This window comes from Hylobates moloch, unplaced genomic scaffold (genome assembly GCF_009828535.3).
Source record: "Hylobates moloch isolate HMO894 unplaced genomic scaffold, HMol_V3 SCAFFOLD_5, whole genome shotgun sequence".
NCBI lineage: Eukaryota > Metazoa > Chordata > Mammalia > Primates > Hylobatidae > Hylobates > Hylobates moloch.
The window spans coordinates 129,319,372-129,342,734 of NW_026652280.1; the positions used below are offsets into that span (position 1 = coordinate 129,319,372).

At 34.3% G+C, this 23,363-nt stretch overlaps 1 protein-coding gene across 1 annotated transcript in view; it reads left to right on the forward strand.

Annotated features, from left to right (window-relative positions):
* DPYD (dihydropyrimidine dehydrogenase) overlaps nt 1–23,363 on the forward strand; it is an 870,422-nt gene that overhangs the window by 486,985 nt on the left and 360,074 nt on the right. The window contains exon 14 of the mRNA XM_032155293.2: nt 10,045–10,209. Within this exon, the coding sequence (XP_032011184.1) occupies nt 10,045–10,209 (165 nt within the window). The remainder of the gene's footprint in view (nt 1–10,044; nt 10,210–23,363) is intronic.

Consider the following 23,363-nt stretch of genomic DNA (forward strand, 5'->3'; position numbering starts at 1 on the left):
AAAAAAAAAAAAAAAAAAAAAAAAAAAAGAACCATATGACAACAGAGGTGGTAATATTGAGGCAAAACATACAATCTTAGAGTTAAACACTGCTATCTTCAGATTTGCACCTGCTTTTTTTTCTGCTTAATGAGTTTGTTTTCATTTTTTACTATAAAAATTGCATACCTACAAAAAGTATATAGTTTAAGATATAGTAAAAATGAATACCTTTTTCTCATTTCACAGAATAAGAGAACATAAGATATTCCTGTACCTTTGATTCTATGTGTGCCTCCTCAATTATATTCCTTTCTCTTTCCTCGAAAGGTGACTATTTTACGTTTTATGATAATCATTTTCTTGCTTTTGCATATGTTTTTCACATAATGTTTTTCTAAACAGTGTACTATTTAGTTTTGTTTATTTTTTTGCTTCATATAAACATAATCACACCTTTATATTTTTACACAGCTTGCTTTTTTCTTGTTATTGTTCAATATTTTGTTTTTTCACATCAATCCTAGTTGCAGAATTAGCATTAGTTCATTAATTTTCTCTACCATATACTGTTTGCTCACAATTCCTTTTGTTGGAAATGTCTTTATTTTATCTTTATCCTTGAGTTATAAGTCTACAAGGTATGCAATTCTCAGTTAACATTTCTTATTCATATAAAATATTCTACTCTCTTCTGGCTTTCATTGGTACTGCCAAGAAGTGAGCTCTCAATCTGCTTTTTATTTTTGTGAGTATTTTTTTCCTCTGGTTATTTTTTAATTCTTCCCTTTCTTATATACTACAATGTATCTAGATATCAGTTCTTTTAAAAACTTATTTTCCTCAGTTTGTTGGTGTCTGGAATCTAAGAATTGGTGCCCTTCATCAATTCTATTAAACCCCTGACAATATCTTTGGAAATAGTGCCTCTCCTATTTCTCTCCATTTGCTTCTTGTGAACTGCAATTTGATTTTTCCTTTACCTCGTTAAGCTATTCTCCGTGTCTCTTAACCTCTCGATCATGTTTTGCATCACATTTGTTTGTGCTTTCAGGTAACTTTCCCAGATATATCATCATATCATCCCTAAACCATTAGGTTTTAATTTTCCATATTATTTTTTTATTTCTAGAAATTCTATTTGCTCATATGTTATATCTTCATGATAAACTTTGAGTTTCTCATGATTTATACATTCAAGTCTCTCTTGTATTTTTAAGCATATTAAATTTTTTATATTTTACATCCAGTAATCCCATTATATACATTTTTTGGTAGATCTGATTTTGTAGCTTTTTCTTTGCACTGGCTCCCACCTATGATATCTTTTTTCTCATGTCATTAGTGGTTTTCTTCTCTGGTGGGCTCACATTCCTTGAAAATGTATTTATGGGAATTTATAAATATTTGAGGTAAAGTAAATTCTTTCAGAGAGGGTCTGAGATTGCTTTTACTGGTTATCTAAGGACATCATGACTAAGAACCACTTTTAAACCAAATTTGTAACCTCGCAGTTTAAATTTTGGGGCTCACACAGGTTAAGATTCTTAGAAGAGACTTAGCTCCTTGATTACTAAAGCTGAAACTGACGCATGACCCGCCATTGCTCTCCAGTTATTTTCTAGTGAGAGCATCACTCTTTCTTGGTCCTATATTTATGTGGAGATTTCTACTCTACCTAACAACGTACTCAGTCCCAGACTTTGTCTGCTGTCTCAAGTGTTTGTAACTCAGTTTCTAGGCCACCAGGGATGGGCAAAAACCTTGAGGTAAACACCACCCAACAGTTAGTTTGCCCTTGTGAATCTCTGCTTTGTGCTTATTTCTGATCTCTCAGAAATTTCCTTATTTTGATACCAGTACAGCTATGCATCTTTTAGAAAAAAACATATCCTGTCCAGTAGGTTTATCTGTGTTATATTGCAAGGGATTTCTTTCAATATCTTGTTAACCATGTTGTAGAAATGGAAAACTCCTCTCTTGACTCTTTTAGATACTCCTTTAAATAGTAGTCATTTCATTTGCAGTCGACTGTAGAGCCAGAGATTTACACAAGTTTTCCTAAAAGTAAAGATTTTAAAAAATATTTATCACTTCCAATGAAAATTCTGCTCTAATACTTGAAGATAATTAATAATTGTTAAAACTGACTCATGCTTACACCTTCACAGCTGCTATTCTGGGCCTTAAAAGATTTCTTCAAAGCATATCACATGATCATCTTATAAGCAGGCCAACAGAAATTTCTAAGTTAATTACAGTTTGGCAGAGTGTATCCAAAACCTCTTATCTGAACAGTGAACCCAATAATTTAATCAGTCTGTCTGTTGATTAATCACGTTCTAATCCATCTGATATCAGCACTAAAAAAGCCCTTCATCTGTTTCTTGTAAAACTTATCTCTGTGAATGCACAGCTGCTGTGAGCTATTGGTATTAATAACTTGAATAGGAGACAGAACACAATGGATTCTCAAAGCCTGCAGAAAAAGTTTGAACTCCTTAAAACAGTCATTCAAGACTCTGCAATCTGACCCAACTCTATTTAATCCTCCCATCCTCATTTCCGGTTTATTTCCCAGCTTTAGCTGTGAACTAGTTAAAGCCAGTCACCTGAACTCTCGCAACTTTTGTTTTGACTGTTTCTGAAGCTAGTGAGTTGGTGAATGAATAAACATTTATTTATCAAATACCACATGCCAGTCATGTGCTGTATTGCTTCATTTAATATCCTACAACTTCTCCATGACAGAGTGATGGTTATCCGGATCGGCAGATGACAAGGTCAAAAAACAAAACAAACCACTTTTAGTGTCTAGTTTAAAAAATCATAAGCTCTTTGAAAAAGGGCAAGAGGAAAAACAAAAGGCTACATGATTATGTGAGCCGGTATTTTCATCAGTCAGACATAAATAAAATTCAGAAAATTAATCTCCATATTTCTGCAGTATAAGACACCACATGCTTTATATATGTGACACACTATCCAAGAGGTGAGGAACATTTGGTGTCGGGTGAGCACTGGAGAATATGTGAGTAAAACTCCTTCCTTGACATATAGCAGACATTCAGTCTGGTCAGTTTTCATTTATTATTCCCCTCTTTTAAGCCTAATCAGGTCATACATTTTTTCTTATTTATTTTAGAACAATGTGCTCTTCTTTGTTCTTCCTTTACTACTTCTTCCACTGTCTTCCCTTCTTACGTAGAATATCTATCCATTCCATCAGTTCAGCCTAGGCCAAGACTGAGATTAAGTACACACCGTGTCATTTTGTGTTGACAGTCTTCAACACACTAACACATGATAATGAGAGAGTCCCAGTATAGTCTAAAACACTGGAGAATGTCAAAGCATTCTTAGAATTTTGATCTTGCAAGGTTTTGGGCCACATGATTAGGAAATGGACCATCTTGTTTGATTCAAGACTATGTAGAGTTTTTATTTCACTAAATGATAATTATTTTGCCTGTCTTACCACCATTTTCCTAGATAATTATCCTTTATCAGTGTCTGTATATTTTCTTCTGAAGTTTCTAAGGTGAATTTAAATCTACTGGTCCTGGTGTCACAGATTCCTGTAATACTAGTTGCCCAGCTCTCAATTACGCCATGGTTGTTTACCTGAGCATCTGTGTGAATCCTAATTAATTTTATCCTGCCAGACATAGTTCATTAAACAAGGGATGACTAACTAATGCAGCTTAAGCCCATTAGGGCCTCTGTCACCAGAGGTTAAAATCTGGCTAAGAGATTACAAGTTTGGAGGAGTGTCTTTCCCTACAACTTGTAAACTTGGGACTTGTCAGAGAGCTATATTATATCATGTGAACTGAGACAAAGGAGGCCCTCTGTGGAGAGACAGAAAGAAAAATGAAGAGGTAAGCCAACAGAAGCAGAGAGGAAACACAGAGTGATTCCTAGCTGAGGTATAGTTGCATATTTGTGTGTGTTATATGAAATACTCCTTTTCCTTAAAATAAATAGACCACACCCCATTTTTTTAAAATTTAACTTATTCAAGTTGATTTGTTTTTCTTGCAACTAAGTTCTAATTATTATTATGTATATTAAATGTTAAGAGGTCACTAACAACATTATTATTATCCATATCACATAAGCACACCTGAGTTCTAGTCTCATCTCTAATGCTTACTAGATATGCAACCATGGATATAGGTCGTGATAATTTCAAAAGACTGATATATGTGAAAGATTTGTGCTATACATATCTAAAATATTATTATTTCTACAATGTCAGTGCTACAACTTCTCTGATAATTTGTCTTTTATTTCTAGGATAATAGTGCTATTTTTGCTTATTGTGTTTTCAGTGTAGATAGGTCTGAAGTTCCTGATGACAAAAGGGCAAATTCTGTCACTAATTCAGATATTGAGTACTGTCTTTATATAAGATACTACAAGAGAAAAATATGATTTATTGAGAACAAATACTCATCTTGCCCACTTTGCCCCTCCAAGAAAACCAAGTAGAGATTATTCTGACCATTATAAAGTTTATTCTGTGGAGGAATCAAATATTAATATACTTAGTTCATGAAGAAAATAAAATGTTAGTGAGTTCTTTCATAGTAGTGCAATTGTTCTAGAAACTGGGCCACTCTTGAATTTTATTTCACTTTTAGCTATTCCCAGGGTATCAGTATGTTAGATTTATAATGATGGAATCCGACTCTGTAACAAGATATTTGTTGTTAGACTTGTCTGTAGAGTGATTTTCCTCTTTTGTGAAATAATGTATGGTTGTGTTGTACTTATCTCAGTAGGATTTTATTAGGAAAGTGATATATTTTAGGAGACAGTTTGTCATGAAGTACATTTAATTTTTGAACTCCTAGTTTATAAAACCAAATAATTAAAATATTTTTGACAAAATATTTGCAGCAGAATCTTGGAAGTTAAGAAAACAAAACAAATGTTTCTTCGATTTCAGTTACAGGTTTTCAAGTAAACTGATAAGACTTTATCAGCAACTCATAGTAGTATACACTGTGTTACCACATAACTCATTGAACAGATTTCTCATTCTGCCACACATTTCTGCAGTTCAAGAGTGAAGCTTCTTTATAATTATATATCACTAGTACTTTCAGAAAGCCCTCCTTGCTCTACCATTTCCAATTTCTCCTCCAGCATCTACCTACTCCAAGAAGTAACTTCTATCTTGAATTATTTTTGGTTGTTACCTTACTTATATTCATAGTTTTATCCTATCAATATGTTTCACTACATAATATATTGCTTTGTGTTGTGTGTCATTTTCTATATATTTTTCTAGAACTTGCCCTTTTCGTTCAACAAGATGTTTATAAAATTCATCCACTATGGTATATGTAGCTATGATTCACTTCGCAAATTTTATTTCTTGTTTTCATCCAACTTTGTTTGACCCCATTCTTTTTCTAGCCTCTTACTCAGACATTTCTGCAAAGTTTTCTTTTTCTGTTCATTGTGGCCATTGTGACTGTTTTAATTCAGTAGTAACCATGGAAACATCATAAGTTTTTATAATAAGAGAGGTCAAGTACATGAACCTAAACAAATATAATCAGTCTGCTTACCATTTAAATCTCTTTTCTGATAGAGAAAAAATCATTATCACCACTTCAAATGTTAAAAGGTCACTAATACTTTATGTTATAATGGTAGTTATAATATTACATAAAGCAAAGCTATTACCTAACACTTCCTTTTCTATAAACATCTGTTTTTAAAATATCTGAATATCATTAATGCACTGAAGATGAGAGCTATGGCAGTTTGTCTTTTTTATTATAGAGAATGAACTCTTATCTACTCTAACTATTCTTGAATATGTTTATTTTGTTATATTAACTCCCTTAAGCAATGCTAATAAGACTTAGCCATTAAATATTAAAGCAAAATATTCTCTTATGAAATCATGCTCAAATTCTAGTCTTCCCAGGTCAAAAGCTTTAGTAAGTTATTGTCCAATTATTGAAACTCTAACTCTAGTTATATAACCAAAGATAATTGGTTATATCTTTGTTTTCATTCATCTTTCACTTAATTTAAAAATTCTAAAAGTCTCAAGTCAGTGGAGAAGGTTTTTGGCAAAACAATAGCAAACATGACTGAATTTGGGAAAGAAAACCTAGAATAAAATTTGTATTACCGATTTATTACTGGATGAATACATTGGAATTTTGCACTTTAGTTGAATTTGGAAAATGTTGAATTTCTATGATGCTAACAAATTCCTTACAGATAGTTAACCCGTTCTACAACAGTAGGCATCTGCAATTTGAGAAGTTATAAAGGGCCTTTTATCTTTGGTTGAATTAAGGAATGAGAAAATTGACCTGTTTAAATAAACATTCTCTATTATAAATCAACACAAAGGAAAAAGCATTCTCTATCATAAAGCAAATAAATTTTCCTTTGATTTGGTTTGTACTTCCTGTTCATTATCTTGATTAAGGAGATCATTGATAACTCTCCTATGCTATATTTACAGTTTAACACCACATCATAGAAGAGAAAAATAAACTAGCTCCAACATTAACAAGAAACTTAACTTATAATACACAAAGAAAGAATTGTTAAAGGTAGAATTGTAGGCTTTGAGGTATTACTGAGGAGGGAAGTGCTTAAGAAAGAAGCGTTTTCTTGACTGTCTTCCAATTAAATACTGTCAGCTTATTGATCCTTTTGGCGAATGTGAGATGGTGGCCTTGTGGTTATTAGTAGGTTACTGTAAATAGCATATAGCATATAGCTTAGAATTCCTGAACCATGAAGATTTTTTCCTTATTAGTTATAGGTGAAATTTCCATTCTGTGTCTTTTATATTCTATGAGATTTTAAAAATTCCTACGTATACTGTTAAGATGTGTTCTTAGCATACAGGACAAACGTAAAGGACAACCGTAGTTGGACAGGCTCATTAGCTAGGAAATACCGTAGGTGGTCATGGATCAGGTTAAGAATTCACATCCACATGAACCAAAAAAGCCTGGGAGTTGGATTGTATCTGAATGGGGGCATTCTATTTAAATCCTAGAGATCAGCGATACCCAGCAGTTAAGAACTAGCAACCAGGAAGGTCTTAGAAGCTGCAGTGAGATGAAGTTCAAGCATGCTTTCTGTCAGGGAGTCGTCACAGTAGGCTGCGTGAGAAGGCCTCTAGCAGTGGGTGGTTTGTATCACAGCACTTGGTTCAGGGATCTATCCATGGGAGGGGGTGTACTGAGTTGTAGAAAAAGGGGTCCCTGAAGGGTCAGAAGAAGCAAGCAAGAACCCAACTGTAGACAAATGGACTAGAAGGAAAGGATCTAAGCATAGTAATAAATCCTGAACTTTGAATCAAAGCCTGTTTTTGCTATAAAGACATACCTGAGCCTGGGAAATTTATGAAGAAAAATAAGTTTAATTGGCTCATGGTTCTGCAGGCTCTATAGGAAGCATAACAGCATCTGCTAATGTGGAGGCCTCAGGAAGCTTCCAATCAAGGCAGAAGGTGAAGGGGGAGCAGTCACATCATATGACAAATCAGGAACAAGAGAAAGAGGGGAGAGGTGCTACACACTTTTAAAGGGCCACATCTTACAAGAACTCACTCACTATCATGAGGACAGTACCAAGAGGATGACACTAAACCATTTATGAGAAATTCTCCCCCATGATGCAATCAATCTTCTCCACCAGGCCCCACCTCCAATACTGAGGATTACATTTCAACATGAGATTTGGGTGGGGTACACCTCCAAACCATATCAAAGCCCAAACCACCAGTCTGTTCAGCAGCAGAATGTGGCCAACAATAAATGTCTTTGGTTCTTATACCTTAGAACAAGACTTATTCTAGTGCCTATGGTTTTAGTCTAGACTCATTCAATATACAATACTTTATTTTAGCACCACTAAAGGCCAGGCTGGAAGCTGGGCATGTAATAGTAAACAAAATATAGTTTCTTTCTTTACAAGTCTTATGCTGTAGTGGAAGGTACAGTCAGGAATATAGACAATCACAATAAATGGTAATAAGAATGCCAATTGGGGAAGGTATATATTGTTATGGTGGCATGAGTCAGAGCATGTTACTAAGACTCAATGGAGTTGGAGAGAAAAGAAAAGCTTCTCAAAGGAACTGAAGTCTAAGTGAAGATATGGAGAATGGGCAGGAGTAGGGATGCTGCTAACATGCATCAGTTTTGTTGAATAAGCAGGAAGCACCTGTTTCCAGGTGACCAATAAATTAAAAAATGGTCGTCAAAAGCAGATGCCCCATTATTTGCCCACCAACACAGTACCAGGGCTCTTGACTTGGTGAACTAAATACAGACTTCACTCCTCCTTGGCTAAGAAATCCTGTGTAGAGAACAACTTGTGACCTAGGTTGAACTTACTTAGGTGAAGAGCACTTAGAGTAGGGAGTAAAGCAGAGGAAAGGAGGGTCTCAAGGTTTAAAGGGTATGGCTCTTAAAAATTGGAACACAGAAGAAAACCAGCCTCATCTGAGTGAAATATTTCAAGAATTGTCTTCTCAGACCATGAAAACACCAGAGTACCCAATGGATGAGCTTCACAGAGCCACCTGTAGGGACGCAGAACATACATTTAAGCATTTGCCAAGATGGAAATTGACCCACAAGGCTTGAGCTTCGTGGAGTAACTCTGTTTGTCATTTTACCCATTAAGATTGTGAAACATGGTTTCACAATAGCAAATCAAAGCAAGGCTGGTGATGTTGCACACAATTACAATAGAAATGGAATGGCTTAATTAGTAAAAAATTAACTGGCATGATTCCTATAAGTTAAAATGTACATATTTAAGGAGGCTTATTGTAACATTTATACCATTTATTTTATAATATACTAATTCGCATGTAAAAGTGAATGTAAATTACCAGAAATTAACATGCAATGTGAAGAAAAGTCCTTTTATCCTCTGCAACTGTAGCATTTGGCAGATTCAGGAATAAATAATCTTTTGTGGCAAGGGTATGCCTTATCAAACATATGCAGATCAGCACTAATTAATGCTAATTAAGGTTTCCTGTCTATCTAGTTGGAAAAACGTCCAAATGTTATGAAATCCAGTTAGTATGCCTATTACGCTAATTGTTTTATATGGGGTGGTTCTTAATTAAAATATGTAAATTGACCTTAATTGCTATATACTAATGGGGGTTCATGTTATCTTACTAAAAGTGACAAGATGGTGAGGAGGGGTACTTAAATGACTAATTCTGATAAATCCTTAACTAAATGACCTTTACTCAAAATTAATTTTAATTGGAAGTTGGCAAAAGAAACATTTTCCTTCTTTGTTTCTTTTTAGTTTTAAGTAATCGAAGAATGTTATTCTTCTTTGTTAATACAGCTTTAGAAGCAATTGTGGATTGTTAATTACACTTAACAAGAAAGTTAATTTTACTGTTTACTGTTTATAGGTATCAGGAAGTTATTGATATACTCATTTCAGTCTTGGAGAAAGTGACTTTCTTCTCATTGAATGTGAATATGTAGTTATAATCCTATAAGTAATTTGACCTAGCCAGTTTATTAGAATGTGTGTTAATGGTTGATGAGCTAGTAATACTAATATGTATTCCTTCACTGATTTACGTCAGAGTTACTTCTTTTAGAAAAAAAATATAAACTTTTTACTGACATTAATTCTTATTGGAGTTAAACTATGATTGGAGATACCTAGATTAAATAGACAGAAATGATAAACTTTTGCATTTTGCCTATCATATTTTTATTATTTAATTGCAAACAAATTAAAATGAGTATGCCCTAAATGAGTGTTAATGAATATAAATATTTTTATTTTTGCACTATTCTAAACCTAGAATTACAAGAAGTAATTTAGCTAAAGCTAACAAATACTTTATTTTACCTTTTTATTTGCAAGTAGTTTATGTTCAATTCCAATTTAATGTATATTAAAAATTCCTCTGCAAAAATGTGAGAAGGGACTTCATAAAATATTGTCATATGGAAATGAGCAGATAATAAAGATTATAGCTTTTCTTTGTCAAAAGGCGACTCAATATCTTTACTCTTTCATCAGGACATTGTGACAAATGTTTCCCCCAGAATCATCCGGGGAACCACCTCTGGCCCCATGTATGGCCCTGGACAAAGCTCCTTTCTGAATATTGAGCTCATCAGTGAGAAAACGGCTACATATTGGTGTCAAAGTGTCACTGAACTAAAGGCTGACTTTCCAGACAACGTAAGTGTGATTTAACATCTAAAACAAGAGAATTGGCATAAGTTGGTGAATGTTTATTTAAACATCCAATTCATAGGCTTATAAATATTAATGTGTATATTTTATTAAATAATCTGCCAGTTGCTTTGCTGATGCATAGAAAGATAAAAAAGAAAGAAAAGCTCAAGAACTCATAAAAATCCACACAATGTGAAGCTTTGTTATAAATGGGTGCCATGTAAGATGGAAGAAGTATCTACATAAGCAGAAGGAAGAGAAATGAAATACTCATTTTATTGAGTTGGCTTTCACTGTATGTGGCTGGTATTTATGAAGGTGATGACCTTAGGAAGAAATTGCAGGCTATAAATCATTTTAAATATAAACCTGAGGCAGAAGCAGCATATCTTCCTATGAAGTTTATATTTTTTCAGTGGGAAATAATTTATTAAATAATTTTAACACTCCTATAGTAAATGAGTCAACTATCTTGTATAAAATCCTTTTTTCTCTTAAAAGAACCATGCCTAAATATTGCAGTAAAATCAGGCTTAAATATAATAGATAATATTTTCTCTTCAATAATCTGGTTAGGGTGATCCTTAATGTCATTCATTTATTGTCCCTATCCCTCCCACCTCCCTCTCCCACTTCCTATTTTTTTCCTACTCCCTCTTCCTCTTTCTCTCTCTTCCTTCCTCCCTTTTCCCCTCCCTCCTCCTCAATTCTCTGTCTCTTTCAGATACACACAACTTATTTCTCTTTCTTTCATTCTTTCTTTCAATGAATTGTTAGTGAATGGAGGTTGAGGTTTGAGGCAATGTGTGTGTTTATGTCATCGAAAATATTTTTTTACCTACATGTGTCTTTCAAAGACAAAAGACAACACTTAAGTATACTAATGATAAATATTTTTAAATCTATTGAAATTGGTAGATGTTTGTCTACAAACTGATAAATTGCAAATTCTTACAAAGGAATATAGAAATCACATGATTGCCTTGCCCATCAAGTTTTTCTTCTGTTTTAGACAGCTCTAATTATTTCAAAATTATCTCTTGATAGTTTTGAAATAAAATACATGCACATAGAAATAAAATAAACTTGAAATAAAATACATGCACATAGAACTTGACATAAAATACATGCACTTGAAATAAAATACATGAAATAAAATAAAATACATTAACTTGAAATAAAATACATGCACATAAAACGAATGTAATTTATCTTCCTCAAGATAGTCGTTTGGATGTGAAGGGAACTATCATGACCCATCTAAAATCTGTAGTTTCTGCTTATTAGGAATTTTTCCCTTCCTGAGCTTGACGTGAAAATTATCCCTGTTTTCACATTATATAATTAACTCTATATAAGAATTATGCTGAGCTATTTGTTTATTAAAGGACCCACATCTTTTGGGAAGCCTTTCTCAGAATGATAAAGACTAAAAAAAAAAAAAAAAAAAAAAAAAAGATTAACTCTAAAAACAAATAATATATTTGTAAACCTGATCTACACTACTAAATATTAAATACTCTGCCAGGTACTGAACATGCGACATGATAATAATGGTTATAATATATTATGAGCACTCATATAGCACTCACTCTGTGCTAGGCACAGTTACAAAAGTTTTATTTAATTTTAAGCTCATTTGAACTTTTTGAACAACTTTATAAGATAGGTAGTATTATTTTCTCTATTTCACTGATGAGGAAACTGAGGCACACAGTGATTAAGTACCATATCAATTGTTACACACCTAATATATGGTGAAGCTAGAATTTGAACTTGAAATTTGCTTTTATCATCCATGCTCTGTCTGATAAGAGTGTTCTCTGATCCAGTGCATTTGCCTATATTGTCCTTAAATATTCAGTATTACATTTTTTTTTAAGTAGAGATGGGGTCCCCCCCCACCCGACTATGTAGCCCAGGCCAGAGTACGTTGGCTCCATCATGGCTCGCTGCAGCCTCCAGCTCCTAGGTTCAAGTGATCCTCCCACCTCAGCCTCCCAGGGCCTGCAGGTGCATGCCACCATGCCCGGCTAATTGTTTAATTTTTTGTAGAGATGACGTCTTCCTATGTTGCCCAGGCTGGTCTTGAACTCCTGAACTCAAGCAGTCCTCCTACCTCAGCCTCCCAAAGTGCTGGGATTACAGGTGTAAGCCACTGTTCCTGGTCTAGTACTACATTTTAATGCAACATGAGAATGGTATGAAATATAATTTCCCAAATACTGAATCAATAGTATCTAGATAAGCTATTGTGTCTGAAAAAAAAATATTTTCCTAAAAAATAACTCGTACCAATGGATTGTCTTAGCTTCATGTGACACTTTTTCCCTTTTTTGGGTAAGAGTAAGTTGTTGTAATAATGACCACCAAGAAATGACAGTAAGTGGACAAGAAAGCTGAGAGGAAACCCTTGCTTTGTGATTCTACAGTCAAGTAGAAAGAAGAGACATAGTTAATATTCTTTTCAATTTCCCTGGCAATAATTTTCTTCTCTTAGAATGCTTTTTCTTGAGAAAACAATGCATACTTTTCTTGTTTCTGATTCTTTCCCTATTTAGATTATACACATTATTCTTTTTCTGTATTCCTAGAACTAATTTCTAACATTTTTACTCCTTATATCGAAGATAACATTTTAAATACCATTAAAATGGCATTCCCATTTGAACCCATAGAAATAATGTATGTGCACCTCGATATTGCCATGCTGAGAGTAGACAGTCCCCTGCTGTTTTGGAATTATTCTGATGGGTTTGCCCAATGAGCTGAATGAAAGAAGGTGACCCTTCATTTTCCAAGTTTAATTATCACTCTTGCTGGAGTTTTTTCACATCATTCTCGAGTGCATGGCTGCCACCTTTAATGACAGGGACTGGACAATTCAACCCACTGTGGCAGCTTCTAAGCAAAAGCTAACTTTTCTGATAAAAAGAATTGTGCTGGGTGTGGATATAGGTCAGCTAATATCAGTAGCTAATGTCTCTGTTTCCAGAGAGGGTGAGCACCAGTTGACCGTGAACCAGAGGAGACGGCTGATGAACTTCTTGAATGTAAAGGCAGAGAGACCTCTGAAATATATTGTGAGGGCTCATCTCTGAATTGTCACAGTTATACCAAAGCCTACATTCACACTAGACTTCTGCTTGGCTTTCAAGATTTCCTTTTATTTATCCGTGAATTAAATTTGGCACATTGATCATTATGGTGACAATTTATTACTGACTAAGAGCTTTTTGTTCCTAAGTTGAGATTTTGTAATGCTTATTATTAAATGTACAGAATAACTAGGGCTTGCAGAAGTCAATTTTAAGTGAATCCTTTTATTCTCAATGCAAAAGCCTTATGAATCATATATTTCGGGCCGGGGAAAATTTTTTTTAACAAAAAATACATGCTGCACTTTGAATGCACTGAATTAGGAAGCAAAGACTGAAATTTTTTATCATTTGTGGCAGCTAAAGTAGGAAGCAGAAGGTAGGGCTTCAGCAGTGAATCAGCTAGTGAAGATAGAAAAGGAAATGATGGCTTTGTTAGAGAAATTAATAAGGAAGAACAATTGATATGTAAATATACATCTATTACAATACACCTCATTTCTGTAAAAAACACTTTCTCAGTTAATTACTGAGAGATCAGCATTGTACACATTAGGTTCAGAGTGACTCCAAAGAAGTTGATCTACATCAGCACTCCTGAAGGTGCTTTACTGACAACAATAGCCTCTAAATATTGAGTTCTTAACATTTCATGTGTACCAGGGACTCCTTAGGCACTCTGGCGAAGCTTAAGAGCCTCTTTCCAGAATATTTTTGAAGGCATAATACAAAATTCATAGGGTTACAAAGGATTCTATCTCACTTAAAATATACGATATAGTAATGTATTTTTTTTATTAAGGCACTAAGTAACAATCTAGTGGTGGGTCTAATAACTACTAAAATTTTGATGTCGTGATGAGTGTAAGTACTTGAGATTTCTGCAGCAACTCTACTGTGATTTTCTGTGATTTCTTTTGGTGCAAAGTGACAGATATCAATAGTGCCACTATGGTTTATTGCATTTGTCATCTTAAAAACATCAGACAATTGGCTGAGTGTGGTAGCTCATGCCTGTAATCCCAGCACTTTGGGAGGCCAAGGCAGGCAGATCACTTGAGGTCAGGAGTTTGTGACCAGCCTCACCAACATGGTGAAACCCCGTCTCTACTAAAAATACAAAAAATAGTCAGGCGTGGTGGCAGGTGCCTGTAATCCCAGCTACTTAGGAGGCTGAGGCAGGAGAACTGCTTCAACCCAGGAGGCAGAGGTTGCAGTGAGCCAAGATTACGCCACTGCACTCCAGCCTGGGCCACAGGAGTGAAACTCAATCTCCAAAAAAAAAAAAATCAGACAATTTATGCATTTAGAAAGGAGTAATACTTAGAAAGTATTACTACCTGTGGGCTAGGAAGCAGGCTTCTGGCCAAAACCAGAGACAGAAACTTCAAGGGAAGAAAGGTGAGACAGGAATTTATGGTGAAGGGGTTGGCTAAGTATACATACTAGGTATAGGAGAAGCTATGAATATTCATGAAGGGGGACTTAACATTTAAGTTACATATTAGGTTATAGGAGAAGCTATGAATATGCATGAAGGGGTCTTAATGCATGTGTGCTGAACAAACATGCATGTTATATACATGCAATGTTCACTTTGCAGTGGAGACAACATTTGAATGTATTACAGTTGGGCTGTATACATCAAAAGGTGAAGCAGAGACATGAAGGCACTCAGTGCACAGCCTCTGTAAACTGGCCAGAACCAGTCCATGGTTTGTAGTCCCTTATCAGGAGAAAGTTGCTAAAATCCATCTCTTGTCCAATCAAACCTGTAGTTATGACTTGTGGAAGAGGGAAAGTCAGTCAGCGTCTGGTGATCAGTGAGCTGTAATTGTTTTTATATTGCTTATCTTGAGGCCAGTGCTTGTTTAACTGCCAGAGAAAAAGAAAAAAAGATCTTTGTGGCACTGAGAACAGTTTATTCTTTAAGTGCAGAGGTGCTTGTCTTTACCTTTGCCTGGCATGGCCTTAGGTCTCCTTTATAATTTGGTATCTTATTGACACAAAGAGTCCATTCTGTCTCACCTGGGGACCGAGGGGCCTTATTTTTAATTTATACATTCATGATTGAAAAATGTCAAAGTTTAGAATATTGGTAAAAATAAAAGTCTAAATGTTTTCTCCCCCAAGTTTATGGATTTCTGTATTCTATAAAGAGTTTCTGGACCACAGGTTAAGAACCTGTGTCCAGTAGCTCTCTAGTCTGTTTGGATATTGGAATCTCCTGTGAAGCTTTAAAAAAGATATTTATGGTTAGGCCCTATTCTGTTCTATCATTTCAGAAATCTCTTGTGGATGCAACGAATATATATGTATGTTTGTGTGTGTATATATATGTATATATGTGTATATATGTATATGTGTATGTATATATGTGTGTGTATTTTTTTATAAAGTTCATCAGTTGATTCTACTACATACTCAGCCAGCGTTATTTATGGCTCTTGACCTATATTATTAAATATTTTTAAAACTCCCATATCAGAACAATTTATTAAGAGCATTTCATATGTTTCAGTCACTGTGCTAAGGGCTTTGTGTATCTGTGAAGCAGAGATTTTTTTTCCCATTTTAACACATGATGAAACTGACAGGGATATTGCACTGACTGTCTTGGGTAACAAAGCTAATGAGTGAAAGCACTAGGCCAGGAAGGCTTTCCATTATACCTTGAAGAAATATTTCATTTGGCCCTAAGTAGCCTGAGAAATTAAGAATATATGTTATTTCAACCCTCTTAAGTGGGCAATCTTAAATATAAACTTTCAAAATAAAAAACAAATAATCTGACAAAGAAAGAAGAGATATAATCAGCCAAGCATTGTTTTGCTCTTAGTCCCAGCTAAGGACATTTTATGCCCAGCTCTTAATGCTTTACAAGGATGTAGCTGTTTATTGAAAATAGTGTCAGTGGGACTCCATTTGGACTTGGATTTGAGCTGTTACCTGGCCTCATCTGACATTCTGTATTCCAAAATGGGGGAAGTCAGGGAACTGAGTCAAATTTAGGTGTCCTGAAAGCGAGGAGGATGCTTATTGCTTATTTGATGGGTGTACGTTAGTTCACAGCCCTTGTACAGTCTTCTTGCCATCTCCATGAAGACTACCTCTGCAAAAGTAGGCTTCTATTTCTTTGAAGTTTTTATAATTAAGTTTCACTTATTAGAAATAGGGGGATTTTTTGTCACTCATACAACTTGTTTAAAAAAATAAAATTTAGTAATAGGTGAAACTATATCTGTTGTCAGGCCAGCAATGGCTAGTACAAGATAATTACTTTTGTTGCTTATTAAAGAACTTCGAGAGCATGAACATCACCTTAGTTCTTTTGCCTTGTACCCCAAAGAGGATGTTCACAAAGAGAAATGTAAGAGTCTCTATACTGGAGAGACTCCTCCTTTGTTCCCTCTGAAATTTTTTGAGCTTGTCAGTCCTTGTTTCTGTTGATTTCTACACATCCCATGCTGATTTATTTTAAATAAATTAGGAGACTGCTGAAGCAACTATTGAAGGGAAGACTAGTACATCCCCAGGAAACAGTTCAGTTTTTTTTGTACTAGAGCTTATGTAGTGATTTTCTTATTTTCATGAATTCTAGAGTCAATATATACTTACATCCTATCCTCCTTTCTTTGCCAAAATTCAGGGCATATTTTAGCTCAGATTATCTAGGACATTATTTTGTGGACATTTATATTCTTCTAATTTAAAAAAAATAAGAATATATCATAATAGTAGTGGAAATTTAAAATATGAGTGGTTAAGAGTAAAAACATCCATGCCCACTTATCCTAACAAAATTCTGTTTTTCTAGAGTGGTAGTCTAGGAGCTAAAGGCAGAGGACTTAGAGTCAGAACAGGTTTGAATCTCAACATCTCCTCTGACTTGTTATTTATGACACTCTCAGCCTCAATTCCTCATCTGTGTGACCCTCAGAGGTTGTTGTAAACATTGTGAGAGATTACGTATAACATTTTGACACACGGTAATTATTCACTACCATAAATTAGATTGCATAGAATATTTATGCATTTGGTTTTTATACCTATTTTTAAAATAATATTTTTATATGTTGTGAAAGGGAGATTTGGCAAGTCAAAGGTAACAGCATGTGTATAGCTTTTAAAGTATATTGCCCAATTGATTTTCAAAACTTGGTGAACTAGTGGTTTTATACAAAATACTCCATTTCAGAAATAGTTACCAATTTAAAAATTAAACACTAACTCGCTAAATATGTTTTTCAGTGATTCCTTCAATTTGAGTTCACTATATGTCCTATATCATGTAAGTTTTTGGACTCCTTGTTTAATGTTTTATTTATTATACTCCCCTGCTTTAATATCATTCATTCATTTTACTTCACAGCCTCTCATTAAAACACTTAAACAGTGAGCTCTTTTCTTGGTATCAGCATAGAAGCAAAGAAAAAAAATATATTTAATTTCACAAAACAAGGGTAGCAAAAAATGAATCAGAATATGTAATATGGCTCACAGTTCTGTGATTAGTTCACGGCTCCATGTAGCCAAGTATTTTCTTGACATAGGACATTCGTAGTTCTTTAAAATAAAATGTTAGCGCATCCTAGATGGAAATGGAGACTGGATTTTCCCTCCCAATGGAAACAACAACAAAAATCTTACAATGTACATGAAACAACAGCTTTTAAGACCTGGAACATCAGGCAATAAAGGAGAGTGGTCACTGAAAGACAGAAAACAAAGGACTTGCCCCAGGCCCTGAGTTGAGGAGGAGGAGCAAGTGGCTAGAATTCACAAGATAAAGTACAGAAAGCAGAGAGCTGCATAAAGAGAATTCCAGAGATCTGCAGGTGTTCTCTTGAGTATGCAGCAGAGTACAGATCAGCTCATGCATGTGAGTAAACAAAGAGACTGGAAAAAAGGAGGAATGACGTGGACTACTCCTTGGTTCTTACATATATCTGGGAATAGTGACTGATCTTGCCAGCCAGATTGGAAAACCCTATGACCACAAGCATTGAATAGAATATAAATAAGACTCTTAATTAAGTATTGGGAAATAATTCGCTCCAGGCTGGGCACTGCTGTGGTCATGCCCAGCAAATGTTAAAGGTGAGATCTGAAAGGATCAACGTGTTTCCATATAACTTAACTGCAACCCAGAACAAAGCTGAAGAATATTTATAGGAATACAAAAATACCTAGCACCAAAAAAGGTAGGATTCACAATATCCAGCATTCAATAAAAAATTACCTGTTATGTAAATAAGTAGAAAAACATAAGCCATTATAGGAGGAAAATTTATAGATTAAAACCATCCTAGAACTGACAAGATTAGCATTAGCAGACAAGTACAATAAAGCTGTTATTATAATTATATTCCTTATGTTCAAAAAGCTAAGACATGGAAGATAGATAAAATACCTAAATAAAACTTCCAGAAATGAAAACTACAATGAATAAGATGAAAGGTACACTGGAAGCTATGAATAGCACTTCAGGCATTGCATAAGAAATGATTAGTAACCTTAAAAATATAACAATAAAAACTATCCAAAATGAAACACACACACACACACTCACACACACACACACACACACACAGAGAGAGAGAGAGAGAGAGAGAAGTAAACATACCATCAGGGAGCTGGTGACAATAAGTGGCCTAATATATGTGTAATTAGAGTTCCCAAATGAAGTTGTGGAAATACAGAAAAAAATTTCAAGAAATAATAGTGCAAAGCTTCCAGTTTTGCCTAAAACTACAAACCCCCCAAAACACCCCTCCACAAAAAAAAGACCCAAGAAACTTCATCAACTCCAAGCATAAGAAACATTAAGAAAACCAGGCAGTATAATGTAATCAGATTAATCAAACCAGTGATAAAGAGAAAAATCTTAAAAGCAGCCAGAGAATAAAGACATGTTCTGTACAGAGAAACACATGTAACAGTTACTAGTGTGATTAATTGTCAGAAACAATCTAAGCTACAAGACAGAGGGGCACCATCTTTAAAGTACTAAAAGAAGAAAAGGACGAATATTAACCTAGATATCAAAATCCAGCCACATACCTTTTAAAAATATAAGTGAAATAAATAATTTTCAAGCACAATAAAAGGAGGTCTACACTATGTAATGTTAAACTGTTTTAGGCAGATGGAATATGATGCCAGGTCAAACTGTGGTTCTACACAAAGGAATAAAAACCACCAGAATTGTAACTACATTGGTAAATATATGATGTTTTCCCATTAATTAACTCATTTTAGAAGAAAATAGGTTGTTTAAACAAACAATAAGACAATATGGGGGTTATAGCATACATAAAGCTAAATGTATGACTATAGTATGAACGTTGTGAGGGAAGAAATGGAAGTATACTACTCTAGGGTTCTAACACCTCTTATAAAGTTTTCTGTTACTTGGAGGTGGGCTGTGATAATTCAAAGATGCTCTAAGAGTATCTTAAAGATACTCTAAAACAATCACTAAAATAAAGCTGCAAAGAGTTATAGCCAAAAAACCAACAATAAATATATAATGGAATAATAAAAAGTACTAATCCAAAAGAAAGCAGAAGAAGAGTAAAGAGGAATAAAAAAGAGACGAGACAAATAGAAACCATATAGTGTATAGATGATAGAGCTAAACCTAACCATTAAATAATCTCATGAAAAATGTAAATGGTCTAAGCACCCCAATTAAAGGGCAGAGATTTTCAGATTGGATTTTTTTTTTTTTTTTTTGAGAGAGAGTTTTGCTTTTGTTGCCCAGCCTGGAGTGCAATGGGGTGATATCGGCTCACCACAACCTTTGCCTCCCAGGTTCAAGGCCTCAGCCTCCCGAGTAGCTGGGATTACAAGCATGTGTCACCATGCCTGGCTAATTTTGTATTTTTAGTCAAGACAGGGTTTCTCCGTGTTGATCAGGCTGGTCTCAAACTCCCGACCTCAGGTGATCCCCCCAACCTCGGCCTCCCAAAGTGCTGGGATTACAAGCGTGAGCCACTGCGCCCAGCCTTCAGATTGGATTTTTAAAAGGTAGGGTCAATTGTATGCTGCTTATAATGAATGAGTTTAAGTATAAAGACGTAAATAGAAGAAAATTGAAGCAATCAAAAAAGATATATTCCCTGCTAACTCTCATCCAATAAAACATATTAATAGCATATATTAATAGCAGACAAAGTAGATATAAAAGCAAGGAATACTTCCAGGGGCAAAAAAAATTATTTTACAACGATGAAAGAGTCATTTCTTCCAGAGGTGATAACAATCCTGAGTATTTATGCATTTAATAACAGGGCGTCAAAATACATGAAGCAAAACTGATAGAACTGTAAGGAAAAATGGAAAAACCCATAATTATAGTTGGGGATTTCCATACCTTCCTGTCAATAAGCAATAAAACTGCCAGACACAGTGTCTCACACCTGTAATCCCAACGCTTTAGGAGGCCAGGATAGGAGGACTGCTGAGCCCAGGAGTTTGAAACCAGCCTGGGCAATGTAGTGAGATTCCTTCTCTATTAAAAAAAAAAAAAAAAAAAAAAGGAAGTAATAAGACAATAGTCAGGCTATCAAATATTTGAAAAATGCTGTCAACCAACTTATCTAATTGGCATTTATAGAACATGCTGTTGAACGACAATAGAATACAGTCTTTTCAAATACATAGACAATATTTAGTAAGATAGATAGACCATATTATTGGCCATAAAAGCAGTCTCAATAATTTTAAACCAGTTCAAATCATACAAAGCATACACTCTTACCACAGTAGAATTAGATTAGTAATCAACGACAGGAATTTATTTGGAAAAGTCTCAAATACTTAGAAAATAGACTTCTAGATAACCCTTGGGTCAAAGAAAAAAATCATAAAGAAATTAGAAAGTACCTTGAACTGAGTGGAAATGAAAGTACAGCATGTCAAAATTTGTGGTGTGCCATAAAACGTTATTCATGGGGAAATTTATAGTACCAAGTGCATGTATCAAAATGAAAAAAGTCTCAAGTTAATACCTACATTTTTACCTTTAAAAACTAGAAAAAGAGCAGATTAAACCCAAAGTAAATAAAATAAATGATATAATAAAGATCAGAGTGGAAAAGCAGTGACATTGGAAAAAGAAAAATAATAGAGAAAATCAATGAAGGTAAAGCTGGTTCCTTGAGAAGACCAAAAAAATTGACCAAACTTTAGCCAGACTGATGAGGAAACAAAAAGAAGAAACACAGATTACCAATATAGAAAATGAGAGGATAACATCACTGCAGATTCTACAGACTAAAAGGAAAATAACATCATATTATGAACAACATTATGTAAATGAACTAATCAACTTAAGTGAACTGGACAATTTCCTTGAAGGACACAAACTGTAAAAGCTTATTCAAGAGACAATAGATAACATTAGAGAAAATAAAACTTCAGGCTCAGATTGCTTCACAAGTAGATTCGCTAAACTATTTAGAAAAGAATAGTGCCAGTTCTATACATGCCTTTCAGAAATGTAAAGTAGAGGGAATACTTCTCAACACATTCTATGGGGCCAACACCCTGATACCATAATTAGAGAAAGAGTGCAAGAAAAGAAAACTGAGGACCTCATGAACACAGATGCAAAAATTCTAAACAAATGTTAACAAATCAAAATCAACAATATATTTTAAAAATGCATCATCACCAAATGAGGTATATCCTAGGAACTCCAGATAGGGTTAATATTTGAAAGTAACATAGTTCATATTGTTATAAACTAAATAGTGATAATCACACAAAATATATTATCTCAATAAACTCAATAGAAAAAAGAATTGAAGAAATTAAAAATCTATTTCTAGTTAAAATAGGAAAAATCTCAGCAAACTAAATAGTAGGAAAATTCCTTAACTTGATGAAGGGTGTGTACAACAAAGCCTACAACTAGTATCATACTAAATAGTAAAAGACTGTATGCTTTCCTCCTAAGTGAAATAAGGACATCTGCTTTCACCAACTTCCATTCCACATTATGCTAGAGATTCTGCCCTGTCCAATTAGAAGAAAAAAATAAAAGACTGCAAAGGAAGATGTAAAACTGTCTTTATATAAAATGTGATTATCTATGTAGAAAATCCATGGAATATACCAAAGAAACAACCAACCAAAAATATCACCTAATTTACAGGAACAGTCAGATAGCCCACAGGCTGTTGTTTTTAGATTGTATTTTATTTTTTAATTACAGTAAAACACCTTATCTTCATTACTGAGACTTTTGCCATTCCCTTAATTTTTGCAGCTGAGATAAATACCTAACTTGCCTATCCTAGATTTGGCCCTGTCAAAATACTTCACATAATCAGTGAGTTTGGCAAGGTTGCAGGATATAAGATTAGCTAGTAAAAATTAATTGTATTTTTATATGCAAGCAATAAACAACTGGAAATTGAAATAAATAGATCATTTACAGTAGCAGCAAATCATGAAATACAGATAAACCTGACAAAAGATGTGAAAGATAAGAACACTGAAAACAACAATCCATTTCTGAGAGAAATTAAAGACAATCTAATAAATGGAAGAATATACTGTATTCATAGATCAGAGGAGCCACTATTGTTAAGATGCCAAGTCTTCCCATTTTCATCTATGGATAAAGTGCAATCCCAATCAAAATATTAGCAAACCTTTTTTGTGGAATTTGACAAGCTGATCCTGAAATTCATATGGAAGTGCAAAGGACTTACAAAACAACTCATGAAGAACAAAGTTGGAAGTCTAAAACTTTTTGATATCAAGATATGTTAAAATTACAGTAATCAGATAGTCTGGTGTTGGCATAAAGATAGGCAAATAGATTAATGTGGCAGAATAGAAAGTCCTACAGACAACTCACAAATTATTTATATGAACAACTGATTTTTGACAAAGATGCAAAAAGGCAATTCAGTGGACAAAATATAGTCTTTTCAGCAAATATGCTGGAAAAATTGGGTATTCTTATGCAACAAGAAAGTAAGCCTCGATTCAGATCTCACATGATATATAGAAGTTAACTTAAAATACTCATAGACCTAAATG